This window comes from Electrophorus electricus, chromosome 7 (genome assembly GCF_041902795.1).
Source record: "Electrophorus electricus isolate QZ-2024a chromosome 7, ASM4190279v1, whole genome shotgun sequence".
Lineage (NCBI taxonomy): Eukaryota > Metazoa > Chordata > Actinopteri > Gymnotiformes > Gymnotidae > Electrophorus > Electrophorus electricus.
Genome location: NC_137503.1, coordinates 10,178,875 through 10,204,409, shown reverse-complemented (window position 1 = coordinate 10,204,409; position 25,535 = coordinate 10,178,875). Strand labels below are relative to the sequence as shown.

Here is a 25,535-nt window from a genome sequence, read left to right as displayed (position 1 = left end):
TCTCATCTTGGAGTGCTCTCTCCTTTCTCTACCTTCTGAGTTGAGCAACACTCAAAAGGCCTTCAGAGTAGACAGGTACAGATGAACTGAGCAGCAGGGAGTGAGCCGAGGGTGTGTTTTCTGCATGTGCATGTGTGCTATACATACAAGGTGAAGTGTGTCCATACACAATAACACTGCTTCAGGCCAAATATGCTAATGGATTTGGCCAGGCTCCAGGTGTGTGTGTGTGTGTGTGTGTGTGTGTGTGTGTGTGTGTGTGTGTGTAGGGGGGGGATTTTGAGCCTTTTCCACTCAGATGAACAGAAACACAACAATCCTCCAGAAAAAGGCAGAGGCACAGATCTGACAGCCCTGCCCAGCCCCTTCCCCGGGATAAGCCCACTCCCCATCTACATCCCCATCATCACCCACTTAACGCCTCATTAGCGTCTGAGCCGCACAGGCAGCGGCTGAGCCCGAGTGTGAATAGATCCTAAACTGCAGCAGTATGTGATGTGCGGCCCACAGCCATGCCGTCCTGCGGGCGGGCGTGCGTCTGGGTGTATGCAGCAGCCATGCTGGCATGCACGAGGCGCGTATTTGCAGTGTGATCGCCTTTGATTAGACGAGGAGAAAAACAGAGCAAAGGCCAACAGGGATTCAGTGAATATTAATATTGCTCAATTAACAGGGCATGAGGAGGCGGTGAGAAAAAGAGGAGACCGAGAGAGAAGGAGCGAGCGAGAGAGAGAGAGAGAAATGGGTGATATCAAGAATTAAATGTGTTAATGTACACACGCAGGCATTTTGAAACTCCACAACCAAGGTGTTACATGTATGGTTAATAAGAAAACCCAAAGTCTTTAAGTGTGTGCATGCGCTTGTGTGTGTGTGTGCTCATCCAACCCTCCTTAGTTCAAGAGTTATCATTTTAGCGCTTGAGTGAGCACGCCAGGTAACCCTTTACCACCTCAACAATTAACATGGTGCAAAGGAACAGATTTCCCCAGTATGCTTTTATACTTTTGTGTGTATGTCAATTAAGACAAAAGGAAAATTACAAGGTTAAGCACACACTGTATATACTGTGTGGTCAAAACAAAGACTAAAACAAACAGAGATCCTGGTGATTATGGTACAGGCACACACGCACCCTTCAGTAGGAAGGCAGGTGTGGCTGACAGTTGTTGACAAACGTATGTTTACCCCTGTGTGCCTGTATGTACCTGTCTGTCGGTCAGGGTGTAGATGTATTGCTGGTCGGGGCTGAAGAGCAGGTCTCTCAGGATGGGGCTTCCCTCTCCCACCAGCACATTCTCATAGAGCTGTGGCGGATGCGACTGAATCACAGAGTTGATCAAGATCTGTAGGGACAAAATCACACAAATCATCAAACACACAGCCGAACACACTCAACCAGGAACTAGGAGCCAAGTCAACCCTTCTAACATTAATACAGGAAACATTTACTAAAGGCAGGGATGCAGAGCAATCGGTTTTATCCTACACTCTAAACATGGCTGTGACACGCAACTATCCTTGGGCCAATAAATGATATTATCGACCCTAACAAAACATTTTTAAACCAGTGATCCTAAGTAAAAAGAAATAGAATGATCATTTATCATCATGCACCATTGCCACGTGAGTTTTTTGGGGGGTTTTTTAATACAAAAAAACCCCAGCAGCATTCTAATCTATGGTAATTCTAATGTTTTACAAGCATTCTAATTTATGGTATATGAAAAATGTAGACTTATATAAAAGAAAAGACATTTAAGTATACACCACACAAGCACAACATTAGAAACTAATTAACTACAAATCTACGTTTTTAAAATGCCACTTGAAAAGATTAGAATTTAGGGTTTTAGTCTGACAAAGAATGCTGGGTAGATGCAAATGAAACAAATTCTGCTAGATGTGACCACCTTCCTAGTAGATGAGGAAACATGGGTGAGCTTGAGACAGGAATCACCGCACCAGATGGGCAATATTTTGGTTTCCAACCCGACGAACATGGAGAATATATGTTGACAGTGGTACATGTTGTCTATGCAGAAAACACATCTCCACCAAAGATGGCAATCCTATCAATTTGCAAGCATGGGATACATTCTCCAGCTCAGTATGCTAAACTGAATCTAGCCCATAGAGGAGAAACCAGTCTGTCGAATCCATCAACAATCACCAGTCCTTTTGCAAAATGTACAAAGTACAAATGCCATGGCGCAAAGTGGCGAGAGTGCACTACCGGTGTAACACGTTATATAGTGAAGGGTCTGCTGCCAGTCAATAAGTCATCATTCTAGAGAACTGTTACAACCCTTAAATTCATAGTAAGAGCTACCAAGCCATTAGTGCTTCAGCAAGGTGCCTGAGATTTATAATAATGTTCGAGTGGAAGTTGAGCTTGATCAAGACAGCGGAGTTTTACTCATTGACAACCAACATGTGGTCAAGTACTAATATGACTCAATATACGTCATTGACGGCACACTTTATCTCGGCGCAGTGGAAGCTTGAATCCAAGTATTTGGAAACGGGGTTCTTTCCAGATAGCCACACTGCAACCAATAGAGCTGGGGTCCTTGCTGTGTAATCCAGATGCGGAAGCTGAATGAGGAAAAATTAACCTGCATTACATTGGACAACAACGCAAATATAAAGTTAGCCATAAGAGATGAACTTGGATGGCAATGGTTAAACTGCTTTGAACTTAACCTCCATCTGGGTGTGATGGATTCACTTAAGAGGCAAAGAAGAGCTCTGGGTGCACGCCGATCGATCGCTGGTACTTTTCCCCCCACAGCTGGCAGAAGAAGCGGGGCTCGTTGAAAGCGCAACAAGAACTCCAACTCCTGGAACATTCCCTTATTACCATGTGTTTTCAAATTCAGACTCATGAAAAAGAATAATTTAATCATTGCATGGACAAACGAGCGAATAGCTAAACAATGATTTACTTATTTATTTAATAAATAATTAACATGTTTTCAACCTTTATTTATTTATTTTAAACTAAAACAGGATTGTACCATGCACTGGGGAGAGAATAATTGAGCAGGCCCATGCAATCGGGCAGGTTCTAGCTGCTGACCAGCATGCGCAGCCACTGACCTGGCAGGACCTTGATGTGCTGGAAGCAATGAACAAGGCCCTTAAACCAGTGGCAGACTTCACTGATATTTTGTCAGGAGAGGATTATGTCACCGTATCATCACTTCTGCCAACTCTTCAGCTTCTAAAAAGCAGCATATCGAGTGTATCAGAAACAGACGTGCAACTAACGAAGGGCGTCAAACGCGGGATTTTAACGGGACTGCTGTCAAAATAAGACTGCGAGTTGACCAAAAGATTGATGTGCGTTACACTGTTCCTGGAACCCCGATTTCATGGCGAGCGCTTAGCTGAAGATGATTTGTGGCAGGCAAATGCTGAAATACATATGGAAATGGTGAAAATGGAGCTGAACAGGGCCAGACAAGTGTGTACAGGAGACAAGGAGAGGATGAGCCCCCATTAAAGAAGAAAACATTGGCCAGCTATTTGTCTAAAGCAAAACCATTGTGAGTGTTCTTTGCTGAAGAGGAGCGGACTACTGCTAAACTGACAGCGTATGAACAGGAGATGATCCGTTAGCGTGGTGGCTTATGAAGGACAAAACGCCTGCCCCTTAACGGCAAGACTCGCTAGCAAATACTTGTACGCACGTGCAACCAGTACCCCATCTGAGGACGTACTCAGGCAAGCTAGAAATGCTGTGACCCCCTCACGCTCTCATCTTAACCCTAACGACCCTGGCATGCTTGACCTCCTTGCAAATATGTAAGTGCGCTGTCACAGGGTAGAGGGAGGGGAAAAAAAGGTTCATTTTCAAGTTTCAAGTTTGGTTTAATTTTGCTACCAAATGTACATTATTTGTATTTGTTCATTTTTGGCATATTTTGTCAATCCAAGACAATAGTTGTGTTTTTTACTGCTTACCATTTAAAATGGAGCCTAGTATTAGCAAACAAATTCCTCCATGTATCAAACTAATTTATTTGATTTAGATTGTTAATTTATTAAGGATGCTGTACAAGTTCTTCCAAGTTTGTAATTTGAAGTTCATAATTTATTGCTTAAAATAAAAACAAAATATTTGCATAATACAAAATATTTGCACAATATTTGCATAATACTGACTGTAGTTACAGTAGTCATGAGTGCAAAAATGCTTGTCGGCAACGGCTTAAAAGTTGAAAGATGATAATATTTGTGTATGAACCAGTCTGGATTGGTAATGACTTTAAATAACTATAGCTACTGGGGCAATATGCATGCACCAGAAAAAAAGTGGTGTTGTTGTCAGTTATTGTTATTATTATTTTCTTTAACATAACTTTGTTATTTCCAGAATTAGGATTCACTATGTTATAACTCTTTTTTTACTTTCCCACAGAGATGCAGGTCATTTACATATGCTGAAATAAAATCACGAGTGAAACAGATGAAAGGCCGTGTTGCGCTCATGTGAGGTACTTCATAAATTAATGTTTAACGCAATATCGTTTATCCGGATAGTTCTGGAGATGATAATCGTTGGTCTAAAGCCTACCTGCGATAGCTACAGCCACCCTCTGCTGACTGAGCAGAACAGCTCGTCACTAGTTGGCTGTAAGGAGCTATAAACAGGGGTGAGTGCAGGGCCAGCTCGGCCCTGACTCTACCGGCTAGCCCAGGTCCCTCACATTCACACTACACAATCACAATGCATTCCTCAAATTTGTTGACGGCTCGAGACCGTTTCTCCCACACACAGCATTAGTTACTGCAAATGAAATTGTTCTCTTTTCCGACTGATAAATTGGCTGTAATTGGCTGGATGGCTGTTCACACCTGTGGGTGTGTTTTCAGATACAGAACTCCTACTCGAATGTTTTGCAGATTTTAGTTCCGTTTAATCCAACAAAAAATGGGGGTGGGGATAGAATCCCGTTTCGGCGAGAATGGGGGTGTTGTATCCACGTCCGCAGCCGTCTGGTGGATTGTGCACGTGTGTGGAAGGGCAGAATTAGCAACATTAGTCCCTAATTGAAGCAAACAAAGCCGAAAGACACTCCAGACAGACAAGAAGAGCTCGATTAGGGGATCTGCACAGAAATCAATAAAACCAATGCTACTACACAATGACATGTGCGCGGGAACAGGGACGAGCTCAGGCTCGGGACGAGCCTCACAAAGCACACATAGCCGATTCTCTCGTTTAAGAGTTTGCTAAGTGTTGGTTCACAGCTATTAGTACAGCCATTATCTCCCACCAATATCAGTCTTAATACTAATGCCTCAATTCCTATCAGTCAGAGGCATTTCCATCGCTCTATCCTTTAGTGTCTTTCTCACACTGTCCTTTCATGTGTGGCTCAGTGCCTCACAACAGATGCATCAAGGATGAGTGAGCACAGACACAGACAGACACACAGACACAGACAGGCTTGCAGGTCACACAACCAGAATTCATTTCATCAAAAAACATCCCCCCTCCATGTGGACGGTGATACGCATGCATGCACACACACAAGCAAACACACACGGCACAAAATTTTACCAGTGAAATGTCAGTGAAATGTTGAGAATGGTTCTGAAAGCCCACAATGGCGTGCCAATATACAGCACAACCTTTAACTGGCCGTTAACAAAGGTCGTCAAGGGTCAGTTGCTCTGACAGAAAGGTCAATGGAAGAAATCGTCCCTGGTGTGATTGCCCAAATTGATTTAAATAACCACTGAGGGCACTAACATGCCTGTTAGGCTGGAAGATGAGCTACTCAGCTTGACTGAAGAACCGGGGAGGGGGCTGCTCAGTGACCACTGAGATTGGTTCAGCACTTCTTCTTGGGATGCAGTGTTCAAAGACATGGGGAATGGAGAATGGGCTGATCCCAAGTCAGCCTCCAATCTTTGCTAGGAGGTTTACAAGAAAGGAATGCACAGCCATCAGTGCGAAAGGTCTGCAGTGGGGAGAAGTGAATGGTGCAAGTCTACTGCCATGCGGTCATCATACGGAGTGTGTAATACAAATGTCTCCTTGCAAATGTGTGTGTCTGTGGGTGTGTGTACAGGAGGACTGGCATATTAAAGACATCCATCACTCTTATAGCTTTTAATAAACAGGCACAGTAAACACAGCTATGGAGCTATCTGTCTTTCCCCATCTATGTGTATTCATTCTCTCAATTTTGTGTGTGTGTATAATTACATACTCTACCTGACAGTAAAAGTGAAAAGGGCTTAACTGCTGTTGACATGGTCATGCGGATGGTAACTTGTTTGCCAAAAGTCCATCACACTGACAAGGCTACAGCATGGAAATATTCATCAACTAGTCAGCAACACACACACGCACAGCTAAACTATGAACGTCAAACTTACATGCCCCTGCCATCTCAAACAAACAAACATCAAAATAAACAATTTAAGTCACTCCCTCAAAGGACCTGCTGATTGCTTCCTGTCTATAGTTCACTCTCACTGGGCCACACACACACACAAAGCACGTGCGCACAGAGCACACATGCGTAGAGCACACTCGCACACCCCACATCAACACAGGAAAAGACAAACACTTCAAGAATAGACAATCTATCTGGGAACACCAAGGGTGACAGTATACATAAACAATGTCCACACCCCAACATGCACACACTCACACTCACCCTGCCATGGGAGAAGGCAAGAGAAAAACACAGGAAGCTGCACGTGTGTGTGTGTGTGTGTGTGTGTGTGTGTGTGTGTGTGTGTGCGCGCGTGTGTGTGTGTTTCAGACACTGAGCATGGCTGATATGGAAAGAACAATCTTTAATCTGTAATCACCAAAGAACTGATAAGCTTTCCTCTGGGAATGCTAGCCGATTACCGAGCCACTGATGCCTCAAATTACTGCTTAAGGAATTCAGACATAATTAAACAGTGGCACATTTCATATCCTCCTTTACTTTTCCCTGGATATTACAGTGCAGTGGAATCACTGCCTACCATCCATTTAATGCCTACCTGTATGAAACATATACCACTTTATCAGCGAGCCCATGCTCTTAAGGGCCATTATGTTGCAGTAAGGGACTAGACTTTTGTACACAGAAGCAGAGTCTGAAAGCACAGACACCAAAATAACTGGCTCCAGAGCACCATCACTCTGACCCATAATCACACATGCAGCCAATTATACTCGCAAAGTGCTCACCAAAACTCTGCCTCCGGAGGGAGGGAGAGTTGGGCCATATGCACAGACTTATTCCTCTCAGACAAGGAGACCAGCAGATAGTTGCATTTTTCTGCTGACTCTACGTAAACACCACTAAAAAGAAGTTATTCAGTCTAAATTCAAACACTACTGCATAAGTGCAATTACACCCCCTTTGAAATAAAACACCAGTTCCTTTAAAAGCATGCACACCCATGCAGACACGCAGAACAACAACACCCATGCATACGCATACACATACACCCATAATCCTTCAATTGTTAGAATCGCAAGAGTACGTTTTATTTTGCCCCCAGCGGAAATGTGATCCGAATGCTCTGTGTGACTCCAGCAGCCCCACCCTTCTCTGAATGCCAGATGAGAGCTCCACTCTCCACACATCTCTCCATCACCTCTCTCACTTATTTCCTCACTGCAAAGAGCGCATTTACATAAATATTTGGACAACATTGTCCAGAGCAACTTAAAGGAGTACTTTGTAGCCTCCATCAAGAACAAATCCTCATAAACGAACAGCTAGGTTGGCGTTAAGAACACCACCGGTCTAACACCCTGGGAAGAGTGCAAAAGAAGACTGAAAAAGGGGTTTTGTGCATATTTAAGTTATTGTTATTGACTCGGAGCTGAGTCTCGGCTGTGTCTCATCTGTACAGACAGCCAGTAGAAGCTCATACAACCACCTGGGTGCCAAGAGAGAGAAGTGTGTTAATGCATGTGCCTCAATGTGGTTGGAGTTGGGCAGTAACACAGGCTTGAAGGCAGCGCGGTACACGACGGGGTTTGATTAGTGCTGTTAGGTATGCGGGAGCTGGTCTGATTACAGCTTGCTTGGCAAGACTGCTACAGGGAGGAAATGCAGCAAGGGGAGCGACATGGGAGATCTTCAGGAGGTGGAAAAGAAGCCGGGCAGCTGCGTTCTGGAGATGGTGCAGGGGAGGGACGGCACGGAGGTCAACGCCTGCCAGGAGCAAGTTCCAGTAGTCCAATATGGAGATGACAAGGGACCGGACAAGCATTGAAGATGCTCCTATAGAGAGGACTGGCCTGATGTTGGAGAGCAAGATTTTGCGTGACCGAGTCAGTAACATGAGGAGAAGATGATGGCTGGTTATCCAGAATGACCTCGAGGTTGTGTGCATCGTCAGTTATGAGTGATCCAAGGATTTTCTAGTGACATCTGAAGGAGTTGACTTGGAGAGACATCTCTAGAGAATTTGCTGAGACTTGGCTTCAAGTGATGAGCTGTCAACCATGAAGAGGCTGCTGGGCATGCTGAGATACAAGCAGAAACCATCACCATGCTGTGCTCCTCTCTCCCTCACCTCCCCTGAGATCTCCTCTCCCCTCCCCTCTGAGGAGAGCCCCTCTCCCCCCTCCTCTCCCTCACCTCCCCTGAGATCTCCTCTCCCCTCTTCTCCTCTCCTCTCTCTCCCCTCCGCTCTGAGATCTCCTATCCACACTCCTCTCTCTCCCCCTCACCTCTGAGGAGTACTCGTTTCTCTACTCCTCTCTTGCTCAAAAGCCCTCTGGCCTCACATTTGTGAGCTCTTTCAATCTCTCAAAATTCTAACACAACTGTTAGGGCACTGAACTATAACCTTCTGAAGGTGAGATTGTGTGCAAAATTATATGAATAATGATCATAACCCCTGATGCTTCAACCAGAGATGTCTACAGGAAAAAACAGCAAGAAACACACCAACACTAGCTTAAACAGGCTGGAGGTGCATGTGTTAAAACATTTGCATGTGCGCGCACACGCGCAAGTGTAAATGGATATGAATATAACGGTAACCCCTGAGGGTTTAGCAAAGCACTCCACAGAGAAAACAGAATGGAAGTCTTAAAGAGAGAGAGAGAATTGTGTGTGTGTGTATGCATTGTGTGTATTTGAGCAATGAATGGGTATGGAGTTTGTTGAGAGCGAGCAAGAGGGAGAGAGAGCCAGAGAGAGAGTGAAAGTGAGAGGGTGTGTACACGAAGGAGGGGAAGTACGATGCTGGTTTCCCATCATGGTGTGGTGGGAAATATCCACACAATGCTCAGAGCAGCAGGCAGAGTTCTGGTGAGTCCAGTCCAAATTTCAAACACCGTAGCCAGACCCATCACATTTAATTGGAAGCCTTACGATCCTACTTCTCCCTCCCATTCTCTCTCTCTCTCTCTCTCTCTCTCACACACAAACACACACAGACAGACAGACGTACACCTCTAGCGGCTCCAAACGCACACAAACTCATACATTTAAAAATGTGCCCTTTACGTGTCCAACTACCCACTGCATGTCCTCAAAGAAAAACAATGGCCAGAGTCCAACTACAGCTAAAAGCTGCAGAAGCTCCAGCACAGAGGTGGTGAGCAGGGAGCCTGGCAGATTGACATCCCGGCCATGGTGAGCAAAACTGGAACGGAGCTTGCAGCCAGCCAGCCTGTACAGTTGAGGCTGGCTACAGCGTCCAGGACCCAGTGACCAAAGAAGAGAGGTAGAGAGAGACAGCTGGCACAGAAGAAAGAGGGAGGAGAAGCAGGGATGCAGGAACACTGCGTACTTCAAGTGTGAACCAAAGTCAGGCAGCAAAGGCAGGTCAAGTCCAATGCATTCGTCTATACATATATAAGGACTAGAGCACTTACACGTGACTGCTTTATGTACACCTCAATAAGTACTGATGACTCATGCCGAGTCACGGCAGAGGCCATTCTGAGGCAAGATGAGGGATGTGGTGTAGTGGGAGACGACACTGTAAGCTGGTTTAAAGACAGTGTGTGGGCATGGGGTTGAACCAAGCAGAAACCTGAGCAGATGAGCATTCGAGGTTATACTGGAATCATACAAGACAGTGTTCAATTTTAGCCACACACACACACACACACACACACACACACACAGCCAGTGGGAGCAGAAGTCTAACTGTGGGATTCACAAACTACACAGAGACCATGGCATACAGTATAAGCTACTAAAAGACCTAGGCATGTCCCTATCTCCCCCCTAACCCCCTACAGATTAGCATAAAAAACTGTATCACAGAGTGTGAAGCCCTGGGGTAAGGCCAAGGCAGGTGTGAGAACTGCATACATTCACACCCAGACCAACCCAGTCAGCGCACATGCAGCAACAGCATGCTACAGACCACTGGGAAAGAACAGGTGAGGCTACATGCAAGATCTCACTCTCGCACGCACGCACGCACGCATGCACACACAGAGATTAGCATAGTGAATGGTGGCATGTGGCGTGAGCGGCATGCTGACAGCTGGGTGGTCGCCTGGCAACCAGGTGGGAAACAGATGCTCTAGCTGTGGTTTGGCCTGTTGCCACAGTAACACAGAGGGCAACGACCCCTGGACACAGCGGGATGGTGTGTGTGACAGGCCCTCTCAGCACAGTTGACTAAATTCCATACAGTGGCATAGAACAATCTTGTGGTTGTTGAAGAACTAAGGCGGCAGAACGGGAGCCCAGGCATTAGACCGGAGGCATTTGCAGAGCAGTTAAACCAGTGTAGCTGTGGAATGTGAGATTACTGCAACACCTCCACCCTTCTGGAATGAAGAGGAGAGAAACCCGAGAGAGGTGCGAGGCAAAGCCAGAGACAGCTCGCCGGGCAGCCAGAGTCTACCTGCCATCTGCAACAATGAAATGACACATCTGAATAAGACCTGGTAGAGAGGACACGCACACGCACACGCACGCTTGCACATGCACACACAGGGAGAGACAAAAGAGAGAAAAAAGAAAGCAAGATCAAAGTGCAGCTGGTTACAGCTGTCATTAACAGATCACGAAAGAATCAGACGGTTGCCAATTAAGTGTAAGCAAGCGCCAACTCTGCTCGGGAAGTTCTGCTCCGCTTCCCCCGCCCAATCAGCCTCAGAGAGGAGGCTGACTGCTGGCTCCCAGGAGCCGACCCCGGCCTCTACGGCCACGGGTACACGCAGAAGGCTGCGCCCTGGTCAGAAAAGTGACGCAAAACGTTCCCACTCTAGTTAGCTGCAAATCTAGGGCTTGGCTGAGCTGGAACTGGGGGTCACCGGAGTCTCAGAGACTGATTAATTACAACTGGAGGAGTTCGTGGGTGTGCCAGGAACTACTTAGAGAATTGGAATACATTGTAATGTCTTGCAGGTCAAGGGTCAGAAGTACATGACAGTACATGGGCCAGCATATATAATGTGTGTCTCTCTCTCTCTCTCTCTCCGTCTGACCATGAGAAAGAGTATGGGCATAGTATGGCATAATGGATCACTGGCATTTAAGCCATTAGCTGGGCTGGGGACTACGCATTTGTCAGTTCCTCTTCTTGTACAATCCACGCCGAAGACTGAAAGCTCGGGAACCTTTTTCTTTTACTTTTTTTTTGAATATGGTACTCTCTCCTTCAGTAGATGAGCGCCCGAGCGCACCTCTGGTGCCCTGACCGGCTTGCTCGCCAGTCACCGGGTGTTCTGGCCTCTATTATCACCGCAAATTATGCCAGCCCGGAGAACAGCAATGGCAGAGCAAAACGAGAAAGAGGGGGACGGTGACGCCTTACACACGTGCACAGCCAATCACAGCCCAGCGAAGGCTAACACTTGCGCACTGCAGTTGCTACGTAAAACCTCTCATCTCTGAGCCAGCTCTCCCGACAGAGCTGTGATCAAAGAGTGAAGAGCACATGTGTGCCACACACACACACACACACACACACACACACACACACACACACACACACACACACACACACACACACTCAATTAGCAAGCACAGGAAGGAGATGCCCCAGAACAGACAGGAAGAAGGCAATTCACATGCACAGGTGGCAGCCACATTTTTTAAACATACATACCATGTCATTTTCTGCACACTGGCTGAGGGAGACTGCAGAAGCCTCTTTTGTATGGGAAAGCTGCATATATTAAGCTGCTGTTTTCCATAGGAGTGGACACCTCTTCCCCGGAACTCTCTTCCAAAATCACGCCTTTATATCTGCCCCACACTCTCCTGTCTTTTCTCCGGCGGTCTCTTTAGATTCTCCTCACCCCTCTGCCTTTCCTCGGCCGCTTCCCCTGCCCTCTGAAGGCACGACACGCCAGGCCGTGGGAGCAGGCGGGAAGGCGGAAATGATGAAATCGTAAATGAGGGGAACGAACGAGGCCGGAATCAATCTTGTTGATTGCAACACTAAGCTCGTGGCTGGACTGATGGGGAAATGATTTGATTGTATTGAACATGACTTCTGCTGCCCTGTGTGTGTGTGTGTGTGTGTGTGTGTGTGTATGTATGTATGTATATGCATGAAGAGCGTCTGAGCAATAGAGCCCAATCCAAAGAGTTGCTATAGCAACCACCACGTACGTGCTAAGTGGTCGGGGTGTCAGACGGCAGGGCTGTGAGCTGTAGGATTAGAACATAGTCAATAAAAAGATCAATCAAACTGATTAGCTGGAGTCTAGCAGGGATATAGGAGTTAATACATAGTGTACATGATTGATTAGGGCCTGCGTCAGTTAAAATTACAAAGCACAGTCATGAGCTCCAGCGATTGATTAAGCAATTATCAATGAATAAAAAAATGGCTTACATACAATATCACATGTTGGGGGGGGAGTGGAACTTCACACAGACACACACAGACACACACACAGAGCCTGGGGTAGTCCATGTCCTGTGAGTATTAATATAGCTAAGTTAATAACCCACCCGTCGCCCAGCAACAGGTCTCTATTAGCTAATTAACAACCTAAATGAGGGCTGCTCATTCGTGGCATCTGCCAACAGCTGGATACAAGTGTCCCTATGGACTGACGGACACACACAAAACACAAATACAAAACAAACACACAAACCAGCCCCCCCCCCCCCCCCCACACACACACACACAAATAATACAAATACACGCAGATAGAAAGTAAACTACAAATAGGAGAATGCAATCAATTCTATATACAAAGGCTGTTACAGACGGTCCCCACAGCAGCAGAGCGGGTGTATGTACTGCTCTACCTAGGAGAACAAACACACTATACATTCAGACAAATCCACAGATTCTACAGATGACGAAAGAGCTCAGGAGTTCATGAACTTGCTTTGTGTGGCCAAATAGCAGGTGTTTTAATTTGCACTCTCTCATACGCTCCACAACGGCATTAAACCAATGTGTAAATGAACAGCAAAAGCTAAAAACACTGCAAAAGCATTGCTTGCAGGCTACGAGACCTCTTCACGTGTGTGTGTGTGTGTGTGTGTGTGTGTGTGCTCACATGTGCATGTGTGAGTGTGTGTGTCTGTCTTTATAGCAGATGGCGGTATGTGTCTACTCCATCGACCCCATGGTAGTCCTGTCCCTCCCCAACCTCCCTGTGTCCTACACAATAGCACAGGCTGGACGAGCTGCCGCAGGCAATTACGCTGAAACACTACAGAGCTTGCTCGACCATCAGACCACCCAGAGAGTGAGGGAGAGGGAGAGAGAGGGGGACAGAGTGTGAGGAAAAACATAGATGGACATTCGCGATTTAATCCAAAAAATTCACAACACATTACAAGCAAGTCGGGGCACCCTAATCGATAATAAAAACCGCGCTGGTTATAACGAGTGTCAGCAAGCAGACTTTTCGAGAGGTGTGCTGTGGGGTGTTTGTGAAAGCCTGTGCATTAGTGCTGACTGAGCGGTGGCGTCCCCTCGGGCCCACTCCTACCCGTTACTGCTGGACATGGCAGACACAGGCACCATGGCCCCACCCTTCACCCCACGGCTCTGAGCGGCGAGACACCTTCTGTCTTCTTGATTGCTGAGTATGAAGGGACGGAGGCACTGGGAGAAGAGCCGAAATCTCTCGTCCGGACACAGCACAAACGGGGTGGAGACAAACCTGCCTTTTTTTTTCGCTAAAAGCTACACATTATGTACACAAAAGTTTTTCCCCCTCCCCCCTTGTCTGCGTTTCCCTATTCTCTCCCTGCGGCCAATCTCTGACTCAGTGCCCCGCGGTCAAGCTCTAATCCATGTCCTGCTGGTACACAGGCCTCTCTCTGGTCGGGCCGAATGGAAATAAGGGGCGAGCGATGAGAATGACAAGGCATGTCCCTCTCTCGCTGGAGGAAAACGGGAAAAGGAGACAGGAAATGAGGAAAGGAGAGGAACTCCGGCTTCCCTCCCAGCTAAGCAGGCACAGTGACAGGCTGGATTTCAGAGCCATTGCTGGCCTACATGCAGTGGGTGAGGCTGAGGGCCCTGCAGTGTGGTCAGCCCTTCATTAGCAGCTGGGTCAGTGGAATGGCTGAGACTGGAAGCTGTGAACATGTGGGCTCGGAAATGTGGTGAAGCAGTTTCACTCCCCCCCCTCCTCAACTGGAACGCCAGTGGGAAGGAAAGAGAGAGAGCGGGAGAGAGAAACAGAAGGAGAGAAGGAGTGAGAGAGGGCGCCGACAGTGTCTGTGAAACATTAGCCACAGGAAAGGAATACATCTGCACGCATGACATTTCAGGGCCTTCTGAGCAGTTTCGCTCTTACCTCCCAGCGTACGGATGCACAAGGTTAAATGGTCCTTTGTGTTATTAAAGAAGCAGGACAAATGCAAAAATGTTCCGTTGGACATTCAAGTTGCCTTTTGAAACGAAGCACGTAGAACAGCCTCCACCAGCCTGAGGATGGAGACACCTGCCCACACCCACACACGCTGCCTGCACACCTGGAACATCACTTCAGTATTCTTTTGTCCCAATAATCACACACTTACACACACACACACACACACACACACACTTACACACACACACTTACACACACACACACTTCTTCACACCAGAAGACATCAGGGAGATGATGCAACGAAGGGCAAAGCAGAGAGCAGAAATCAGGATGATTCTGGGGCCATTTTCACTCAGCAGCGCACTCTCTGCTCCCCCCAGTCTGTCACGCTGGCCTGCTGGAGCATGGGCCTCAAAGCAAGAGATACGAGGAACACTAGATGCTAGAATAACACCACTCGTAACAAGCCCTTCCGTACACGCATACACGCGTACACGCATACACACACACGCTCTCCCTCTCCCGGAGCTCTCATTCTATGCTTTGTGTCTGAAAGGTTTGATCCAGCCTCTAAGAGAGGGCACAACCGATTACAAGCCTCTTCTCATAACAGCAGAGCAATCGAAAAGTCATTCATCCAATAGGCATGCACGCACACACACAAAAAACAAGTCTGTATACTTAACTCTGTTTCTACCAAGAGCTGACAAACTCGACAACAAATGAGAGCATGAATTGAGTGGTCACAGGGCTACAGTGATAGCACTCCTACTGTCTGGTCTGTAGCTAGATCCACACTGCTGCAAGCATCCATGCCCTGAACAGATCCTCCCTGACACACCCCCCCCCCCCCCCGCGCTTCTCTCTGTCTGACACACTCTCTGTCACACACACACAACAGAAGAGGCAAAGGTTTCGCCAGAGGAAGAAACTGTGTGTGTATATGGAGGACTGTGTGTCCATCTATCGGCCCCTGTCAGTTCTTTCTGCTCGTCCATTCCCTCTTTCTTAGTCCCTCGCCCAAGGCCTCACCACTGTGCCCAGCCCGCTGTTCAGCCGCAGGGAGGGGAAGGTACTGGGAGAACTGGCGTGAGATGGAGACGAGGAGAGAGTGAGAGGGACTATAGAAAAGATCAAGAGAAGAGAAACATGACATGGAAAAGTGGCAGCCTAATATCGCACGCATGAACACACACACACACACACACACACCCTTAAGAGCCATGCCCATCCATGCCACGCTCTAAATCCTCTTTCATCCCTCACTGCACTCGTTCTCGTGGCCTTGACCCCTGACCACTCCCCTGCCGTCCACAGAGAGCGGGCCATCAGTCTGACGGCCATTTTGGCTCTGACGGAAGGCTCTTCTGGGTCCCAGTTACCAAAGCCTGCCAGTGCAGATGGCTGGGTTTCTAATGAAACTATGAAGTCAGCAGTCAGTGCCACAAAGTTCTCCACCTGAGCACTCGAGTGCTGCTATCGCAAAATAAGAGCGAAAGGGGGACAGGGGGAAAGAGTGTGAGCGAGTGAGAAACAGAACGTGGGCACACCCTCAGTGAAAATATAAGAATGAACTGAACTTGACAATGCAGTGTTCGCAAGCAGAGCAGCAGTCAGTGTCTAATACATCACAGATATGGATCTGTTAAACGCCATGCTAAGCCCACCGCGCCACCACCCTCTATTAGGCCTCCGCTAGACCTCTATTAAATCATTACTAGCAAAGTCTAGTCACTACAGACATTCATCTCGCTCTCTTTACAGGGTTTACTCTGAGCTTGAGCAGAAGCCTCTGCTGCTTCAGGCCTAGCGCAGGCTGTGGAGCTGCTCGTGGTGCCCTCCTGAGTTGAAGGCCTCTGACACATGAAAAGCTGGTTATGGTCTTTGGTGCTATTTATGCCTCTTTCTGTATGCGCCTCTCTCCCAGAGTCCATGCCTAGTCCATGCCATGCAGAGTAACTTAACCAGCCATACCACAGAAGATACTCACATGCCGGTCCTTCCTTTCTCAAACCTTCTGGCTTTCACAGACACTGTGTGTGTGTGTGTTTTATTACCTTATTAAACTACCTTGCACTCAGTGCCTCTACATGACTGTAATACAGTCCCTTGACTATTGTTCAGTGAGTCAAATTAAAGGAACAGTTGCTTTCCTCCCTCTTGCTCTCTTCTTCCCCCCTCTCTCCCTGCACAGAGCTTTCAATTATTTCACACGTTCAATACCCTAAAGATCCCTGGGAAAGATAATATCAGTCAATAACCTACCTACAGTTTCACACACTATAGATCTATAATGACCTCAAATGAGGTACGGCTGCTTAGCCTGCATCATGTACACTGTGCTATACACAAAGACTCATTTAGTTACTAGCATGGAGGCATCATCTTCTAATGCTGTTCAATTTTCTTTCTGCAGTACTCTGTACTGCTCTACCATAATGAAGCAGTTTGGGATGGTTAGTGAGTGGAGTGGGTAGAGAGCGATGTCGAGTGTGGATGACTAAAATCATTTCGTCCTGCATTCTCAAACTGTGGTGCACACTCCAGACTCCGTTAAATGACTATGTGTGTGTGTGTGTGTGTGTGTGTGTGAGAGTGTGTGAGAGAGAGAGAGCACATTAGCGTGGGTAAGAACAGTCCCTTATGTTAAAAGGACAGAGATGGCAGATCACTATAATGGCTGTTTCTTTGCAACGAAAGTCAAGCCTGACTGCAGTTCTGTATATCCCAGGAGGACAGATGAACACACACACACACACACACCTCTGTACAGAAAATGTGGTCAGGCAAAAAGTACCCAATAAAGCAGGATAAGCAAGCTTGCTGCCAGTGCAGTTTCTCTTTTAACCCATTAACATGGACACACACAGCTAATTATAATAGTTAAGCTTTCTGCCTGTGCAAACTCTGCAAATATCTGCACATTTTGCACAATTACATGATTCACACAGATATACACAACCTTGATACGTTAGGACATGAGAAGGTATGCTGTATGCATGTGCTTGTGTTTTAGATATGTGGACAAGTGCAAACGTGACACCAAAAGAATAAAAGCCCCCCTTACTCCACTACCAAATGTTCAGGTTACACCCCCCACCCCCCAAACTAAGACCAATCCTGTGGAATTCTACCTGAGCAGATCTGACAACACCACTATCCTTGCTGTTACCATAGAAACAATAGGATGGAGAAAAGGAAGGTGGGGGACAGAAAGGAAAGAGTGAGAGAATGTTAGAGAAAAGAGAGTAAGAGAACCAGGAGACAGAAAGAGAGATGATGAATGTGTGAAGACCGAAATACTAGAAGAACAGGAAGGCTTGAGGCGGATGGAAACTCAATCCTTCTGTTCCTTTATCACCTCTCATTTAGGATGGACAGAAGTGCCTGAAGGAGGAGAGGAGAGAACAGGAGAGGAGAGGAGAAAAGGAGAGGAGAGTAATTCAGCACACCTTATTCTGGAGCAAATACAGGATAGTGGAAATCCGGATAGGCTGCTTGAAGCATTCATATTCCAGTCCAGGCCAATACAGCACTCAGCCTGAAGAGAACATAGCCTATTTCCACCAAACTCTGCTTGTGTGTGTTTCTCACACACACACACACACAATGCAGAAAATGCAGCATTGAGAGCTGAATAAAATATAGCTAAACCACAGCTCTCTACATATCTGCCTGGCAGCAGCAGCACGTGTGTGTGTGTGTGTGTGTGTGTGTATATAGTGTGCACACACGTGTGCATACGTGTTTGTGACGAGAATTAAAAAGCTCCTCAGAGGGGGCAGTCAGAACAGGATAATCATGAATATTTTAGTGCGGATGAAAAGCTGAAATGAACAGATGACAAGCTTTCACTCTCAGTAGCTGAGATCCACTCTGTCCTCTCAACACACCCTGCGTTCACTCTCTGTAGCTGTGCTCCACTCTGTCCACTCCAAATACTCTGCATTCAGTCCCTGAGCACAGCCATCCAGGACTGAGGGAAAAAAAGGACAAAATTAAAACTCAAAGATAAAAGATAGAATTTTGTTACTGGGGGTTTCAATTTGGGTGACTGTGGTGCATTATATCACACTCCAGGCATAATACTCAGAAGTACCAGACACACAGCGTTCTTTGTGAGTCTGTCTGCGTTTCAGACAGTGTGAACCTTGAGCAACTGGTGGCATATGACAACCATGTGATAATCATGCTGACTAACTATTAAGGGAAAAAACACCCCCCCACACACAAATGTACTTTCAACTCCTGACAATCAACAAAATGTCCAAATGACATTCATATTCACTGACAAAAAATATGAATTTGCATTAAATAAATGACAATCTACAGAAGACTTGAAGAGGACAGAGAGAAAGAGAGAGAGAGAGAGAGAGAGAGAGAGAGAGAGAGAGAGAGAAAGAAAGAAAGAAAGAAAGAAAAACATCCTAACAAAATAATTACAATTTGCATTACCATTGTCTAGATCACCTACCGCAAAATGAACCCTAGGCAGCCCCAAATCACTCAGAGTTGGAGATTAACAGACAAGAGGAAAACTTTTCTTTGGTTACACCCATAACCTCTTCAATTTAGTGCAAGCTTGTTTCAAATTCACATACTACATGCATGTGTTTAAAGCCCAGTTACAACCAATTTTAATATTGAATCTCACACCCGCAGAAAAGCCCTTAAGAGATTAGCAAAAGAGAGGAGTGAGAGAACCACACTGCTGAAGATACATAGCCAGCAATGCTTTTAATCCTATAATCAAAATACAATTCAATCAAAAAGGAAATCATTTCATTTAATTCTGCAAGTAACAGCTAGGCAGATTAACATACAAAAGTGCCTATACTGCAAGAGGTCTTTTTTCCCCAGATTAATTAGGAGCGATAATTTGATCCCTGTCAGGATTAAATACTATTTCTGTACTCGTCAAGGTAATGAGTTGCTGAAGAGGGGAAAGGGAGGAGGAGAAAAGAAAGAGCAAAAACCAAAAGGCCTTTGGAAAGTGACTCTGAAACCTGTGCACTGCAGCCCTGGGGCCAAGCTGCAGAGGGCCACACACGCTGGGCTCCTCATCTGGCCGAGGTTCCCAACACAGCCTTGCAGACTAGTGCTGGGAAAAATGTCAGGCAACACTGAGCCCTGCAAATCCAGGCCAACGAAGGGAGGAATTTGGGCTTGTTTAGAGAGAAAGCTGAGGTTTATGGGATTTAGAGTTCACTCCAGACCAGCCCCACTACAGACAGGGTTATGAGCACCACATTGTCCAGGATGCAGGTTGAGTAAATAATGAGGTAAAGATGTGGTTTCTGAGGTTGTTTAAGAATCTGAAATTAAGGGCATGCTAACACAAGGCTCAGCTGCCTTATGCCATGCGTTAGCACGGCCGAGCCCACCTGTTCCAGCAGACAGCTGGAAGGGAGCAATCACACTAGTCAAACCAACTGGACTTAAGGGTCCAACATGCTCAGGCGTGGCACAGACTGCCTGCTGTGAATACTCCCCATCTGAAATTTGGCCCATACAAAATGAAGACATGACCGTTAACAGTCCAGCAGTGACTTATTCCAAGGCTCTAGTTGTTTTGTAGAGCACTTTAACTGGACATAGATATGCATTGTTATTGGACGTGTCAGCCAAACAGTGTGCAGAGGTGTAGAGCAGAGTCAGAGTGGGTTGCTGTGTACGACAGCATGTATTAGTGTGTGTCTGCATGCTGTTGCTGCCTAAAACTGGATCGCTTAAACACTGAAACACTAATTATGGAGGTGGGAAGTTTAGAGCAATGGTCTGAAGATCTATTATTGCTCAACTGTGTGTGTGTGTGTGTGTGTGTGTGTGTGTGTGTGTGTGGGTCTGTCTCACTCTGGGCCAAAGGTAATTTACCTCTGCAGCTCCAATTATGGCCTCTCCTTTGGACTGTGCGCCACAGAGCAAAGCATTTAAGTAATTGCTTTGGTCTCTGGGTGCATGCACGTGTGTGTGTGTGTGTGTGTGTGTGTGTGTGTGTGTGTGTGTGTGTGTGTGTGTGTGTGCGCGCGCGTGCATTTCACAAATAATAAAGTGAATAAATGAATTAAATACATGTTTCTGGACTGCACAAGTCCCAATAAAGTAAGACTAGAACATGTGTGTTCCATACCACCATACTGTCTGTAAGGCTGAGCCCACGTGCTGCTGGGTCCATGCTTAAACAAACGCAGTCCAGCAGAGCTATTCCTGCTCCATTATTCATGAGTCCCTCCACTTCTCTACATGTTGACAGATTAGACCCACTGAGAGGGGCCTTGCCACCCCAGCAGAGGGGGATCCTGTTCCCTCACTCTCTGATGTGTTGGCTAAACGAGAGCGCCATTAAAAAGAAAAGAAAGATGGGCACTAGTGGCTTCATTCCGCGTGTGGAATGGGATTCATTTGTGTCTGCGTGCCATTTCTGAATGTATGTATATTAGAAGCAGAAATAGCATTCACTGACCGAGTGAACACTCCAGAGCTTTGGTAAAGGCAAGAAGAGGGATATGTCTGAGCAGAACGGGAGGGATGGGTTTTCCAAGGGCATGGTCCTTTAGTTACTTGCACAGAAGCTCACTGGAGCAAATCAATAAATTAATGAAACACGGTATGCACATTTTGCTGCTTTTCTTTCTCACACACACACACACACACACACACACACACACACACACACACACACACACACACACACAAACAAAGCAGGTCAGTAGAATGCCAGTATAACAGCAGTCATGACAACACAACTAATAAAGGAATTAGATCAGTGTTTATATCATATAAAAGTGATAACCCTCTGGACAAGAGCGGCTCAGAAGGGACCTTTGACACAGAGTAGGCCTCTAGATCTGCAATACTTGTCTGCTGTCTACTGTGTATGAGAATACACACAGTGATAAAATGATTGAATAACAGATCGCCAGTCCATTATTTTGCGTTTTCAAGAGCCATTACTGTTCTGAGAGTTAAAATGGTATTAAAGTGCACATCATTTTTCTTCACTGAGGCCAGAACAAACCCTTACTCTTACTTTACTAGTGTTTGTGTGTAAGTGAGGGAAGGAGAGCAACACACACACACACACACACACACACACACACACACACACACACACACCTGTAAACTCCCACCCCACTGTTGGGATTAAATATAAATAAAAGAGTCACATTTTTGCAGAGACGGTGAGTCTGTCAGTTTCACACCCCCCAAAAAATCACACGTGGCCACTGCTGCTGTAGAACTGATAGCGGTTTGCTATAGTGACCGTAATGGCAACAGTGACAAGCTCCTTGATCGAATGAAAGGAGACATTCATGTGATTACAGGGGAAACCAGAAGCTCCTCATTATTTGAGAGGCAGACTGTATTAATATTAATGAGAACATAGGGCTATAATTAACAGCCTTATTACCAAGAGGAAGAGCAGGAGAGGGAACGAGGGTTACCATATAGAGAGAGCTAGAGACAAACACGCAGCGTGCGCTTGACTGGAGTAATTCAGGATGACAGTGACGCCATTTACTCAGAAAACAATGTGTCGGAATGACCTACTCAACCCACTCAAACACTACAGGAGGGAAGAGAGCAAGCAAGAGAGAGTCAGACACAGTGTGAGCGTGCGTGTGCGTGTGAGTGAGAGAGGCAGAGAGACAGTGATAGAAATAAAAATGACAAAGGACATTGAGGACAGTCACCTACAGAGAAAGACAAAAGACATAACTAGCTGAAAGTTTTCCAGACAACAGCATGCATCTGTGTATATGTTTATCATGGCGTGTGTGGCGGGGGAGGGTGCAGAGGTATAATTGCATGACTGGTTGTCTGGCTGAAGGGTGTGTGTGTGTGTGTTTTCCTGTCTGTCTTAGTCTGTCTGGAGAGCTGTGCTGTGCAGGCCATGTCTCCATCTGTTCTCCGGCTGAGCAGAAGCACGCTAAGCTCAGACAGAGTACCCTGGGAGCAGCTTTGCCCCTCACCACCCGTAACAAAGGCACACCCACCTGGAGGCCACAGCACCTGGGCTGCTCCACCACAGTCGCCCAGACAGCATACCACCACACCCTATGCCCGGAAATGTTTGGTTTTAAAAAACGTAGGTCCAGTTAATTCCACGGCTCTCTCCTTTCGTCCCTCCCATGCACTCTTACTCGCTGTCTCTCGCACAACAGCTCTATTAAAAGAGGGCAGAGTTGCTCGATGGCCGGTGAGGACCCAATCAGTGGCCAAGGTCTACCCACTCAGAGGGCCACTTGGCCAGGCAGGACTTCAGCGCGCTGAGCCTGATTGAAGAGCTCTCCGAGGTCCAGGCAATCAAGAGGCCCACACGGTGAGCAGAGGAGAGGCTGTCACAGGAGAGGGCCCAGCGAGTACATGAAGAAGCACTTGGATGCACAGAATGAGAAGGACAGAAAATGACCTGTGTATGCTTGAGTGTGTGTTCAGAGAGGAATGGAAATATTTAAAATCTGAAGTTGAGGAGAGCGCAAATAGTACAGTTCACTAAAAAATGAATAAATAAAATAAAAATAAAAAAAACAACAACAATAAACCAAAACAGAGCTCCATTTTAACTCCATCTCCATCTTGAATCTCCTAGTAGCCTCTTCATCTCTCTCTCTCCCTGGGTATTGGCCACAGTCTGTCCTCCATTTCACATCTCGGTGAATCCATCATGTGACGCCTCAGTAATCTCTTCCTCTTCTACCCAGCTCTCCTCCACCCCCCCCCACCCCCCCACACACACACACGCATGCACACCCACCCGCGCTCGTACACAAAACATAATGAAAATGGTATAGGATGACTCTACCATATGTGAATATGGAAATATTCGCTTGCTATGTACAGGACTTATATAGCTTTTCCATACGAGTCGTGTCAGTTTGAGCAGCTAACGGAAGTAGGCCGAGCAACTAGCAGAGGCAGTATGACGTTAGCAGAGGCAATATGAGAAGACAACAGAGGCCGACAGCTCTCCTATTAGCACTCCTTTAACATGTGCAAAACACTTCTAGCACCTTCTGCCCCAGGAAAAAATAAAGTGATCTCAGCGACTTCAAGTTGCTTTAAAAAAAAATAAAAATTTGGTGATCGTCTAGCTGATCTAAAAGGATGGATGACGACACAGATAGCACACCATAACCTGTGGAACCATAACACCATAAGGAAGGATGCGTAGCGTGTACAAAGCCGTAAGGTGGAGAGAGAGAGAGAGAGAGAGAGAGAGAGAATGACAGGGTCTGTATGGACACCCACCCCTGCATAGACATGTACACTCAGAGATGCACACAATGTCATTCACAGACCTGTGTGTTTAAGCCTGTAGATCTGTATCGTTACACTACCAAAGCACGGGGCTTTGTTGCTCTACTGAAGGACAATTGCTCCTCTGATACACATTCGGCAGAAAGGAACAGCTCAAAGAAGCTAGAGGCACTAATGAACTAGACTTGGCCTTAGTTGGCATACCCTACCAAATGTTTGTTACATCAACTGCAAAATGAGAGCCTTCCTCCCACAGGCCCACCTTCATGCAGTTCAATACTAAGGATGGAATATACTAACATTAATCATGGTTTTTGATAAATTTCCCATATCATTGAAGGTGATAATGTGCTTTCCACATTATCACAGTAAATACATTATTCTTAACATACAGGAAATGTTTAAAATGCACCAATACCAAAAAATTTAATCACATTAAAAAGAGAAAAAAGGACATTACACACACACACATACACATACAGGTATCTCTGCCCATAGTTCAGAGAACTGTTAAGAGTTCTCCTTTCCCTCTGCCATGGTTCATAGATGTTGTCCCTGTGCTCTGCAGGAAGACTGCTGCAGAAGGCTCTGCATTTCAGCATTTCTTTATAAAATACCAGAAGTCGTTTATTTCATTTATCATAGTCATAACAGTACAATCATATTTATCAAAAAAATATTTAGTGTAAGATTTTAAAATGTAGGGCTTTGGAGTTTTAACTTTATAATAAATTCAATACTTCAACAAAAAAATCTATATTAAAAAAGTCAATATTGCAATATCAAAAGCATCAAAGGTATAGGTGAGTATGAGCAACAGTTGGGGACATGGGAGATGAACTACTTCACCTTGCATGAAAAGGTCAAACAAAGTGAACAGGGGAGTATTTGGTTGAAGTAACAGCTACTGGCAAACAGATATTCGCAAAGTAGGCAAGTGTTGAATATAGCAAATCTGTTGAATAAGTAGAAGAGATACAGAACCAAAAATCTATGACATTTATGAGGGGTTTATGAAGTGACCTATTCAATCTTTTTTCTCCAATACTTTAAAATATTATTGTGGGGTAAAATGTATCAAGTCATGGACTCTGTATGAATACGTAGATAAAATGTCATTATATGGTGGAAATCAGTTCAATATCAATTTAAATTGTCATCATCTAGCCATTGAAAGGGTACAAGCACCATTGGTTTTTATATTTTTATGATTTTGCCTATTATCATTAATTCTGGTATCCTATCCAATCCTTAGTTGTGATTCTAGTCCTACTGTGCCCTATCTGATACCGCCTGCTTCACCTTAATTAGCTGGGGCAGGAGTGTTAGAAGTGCAGACCGCCATCAGGGTCACAGTCAGTCACCACACATAAAAGAGCATTAACACTGTGACCCTGTGGTTTGGTAAAGACTATGCTCAAACACAGGCAAGCACCATGAGAAAGACAGCCCACTTCAAGAAAATGGTCCTGTACAGTCAATAGGAAAATTCTTTTCACAACACAATTATGGGGAAGGGAGAGAAAAG

The 25,535-nt window shown here is 45.9% G+C and overlaps 1 protein-coding gene across 1 annotated transcript in view; it reads right to left on the bottom strand.

The window, feature by feature from the left end:
- Positions 1–25,535, bottom strand: part of plxna1b (plexin A1b) — a 119,293-nt gene that overhangs the window by 61,887 nt on the left and 31,871 nt on the right. Inside the window, exon 4 of the mRNA XM_035524095.2 lies at positions 1,209–1,346. Coding sequence (XP_035379988.2) covers positions 1,209–1,346 — 138 coding nt within the window. The remainder of the gene's footprint in view (positions 1–1,208; positions 1,347–25,535) is intronic.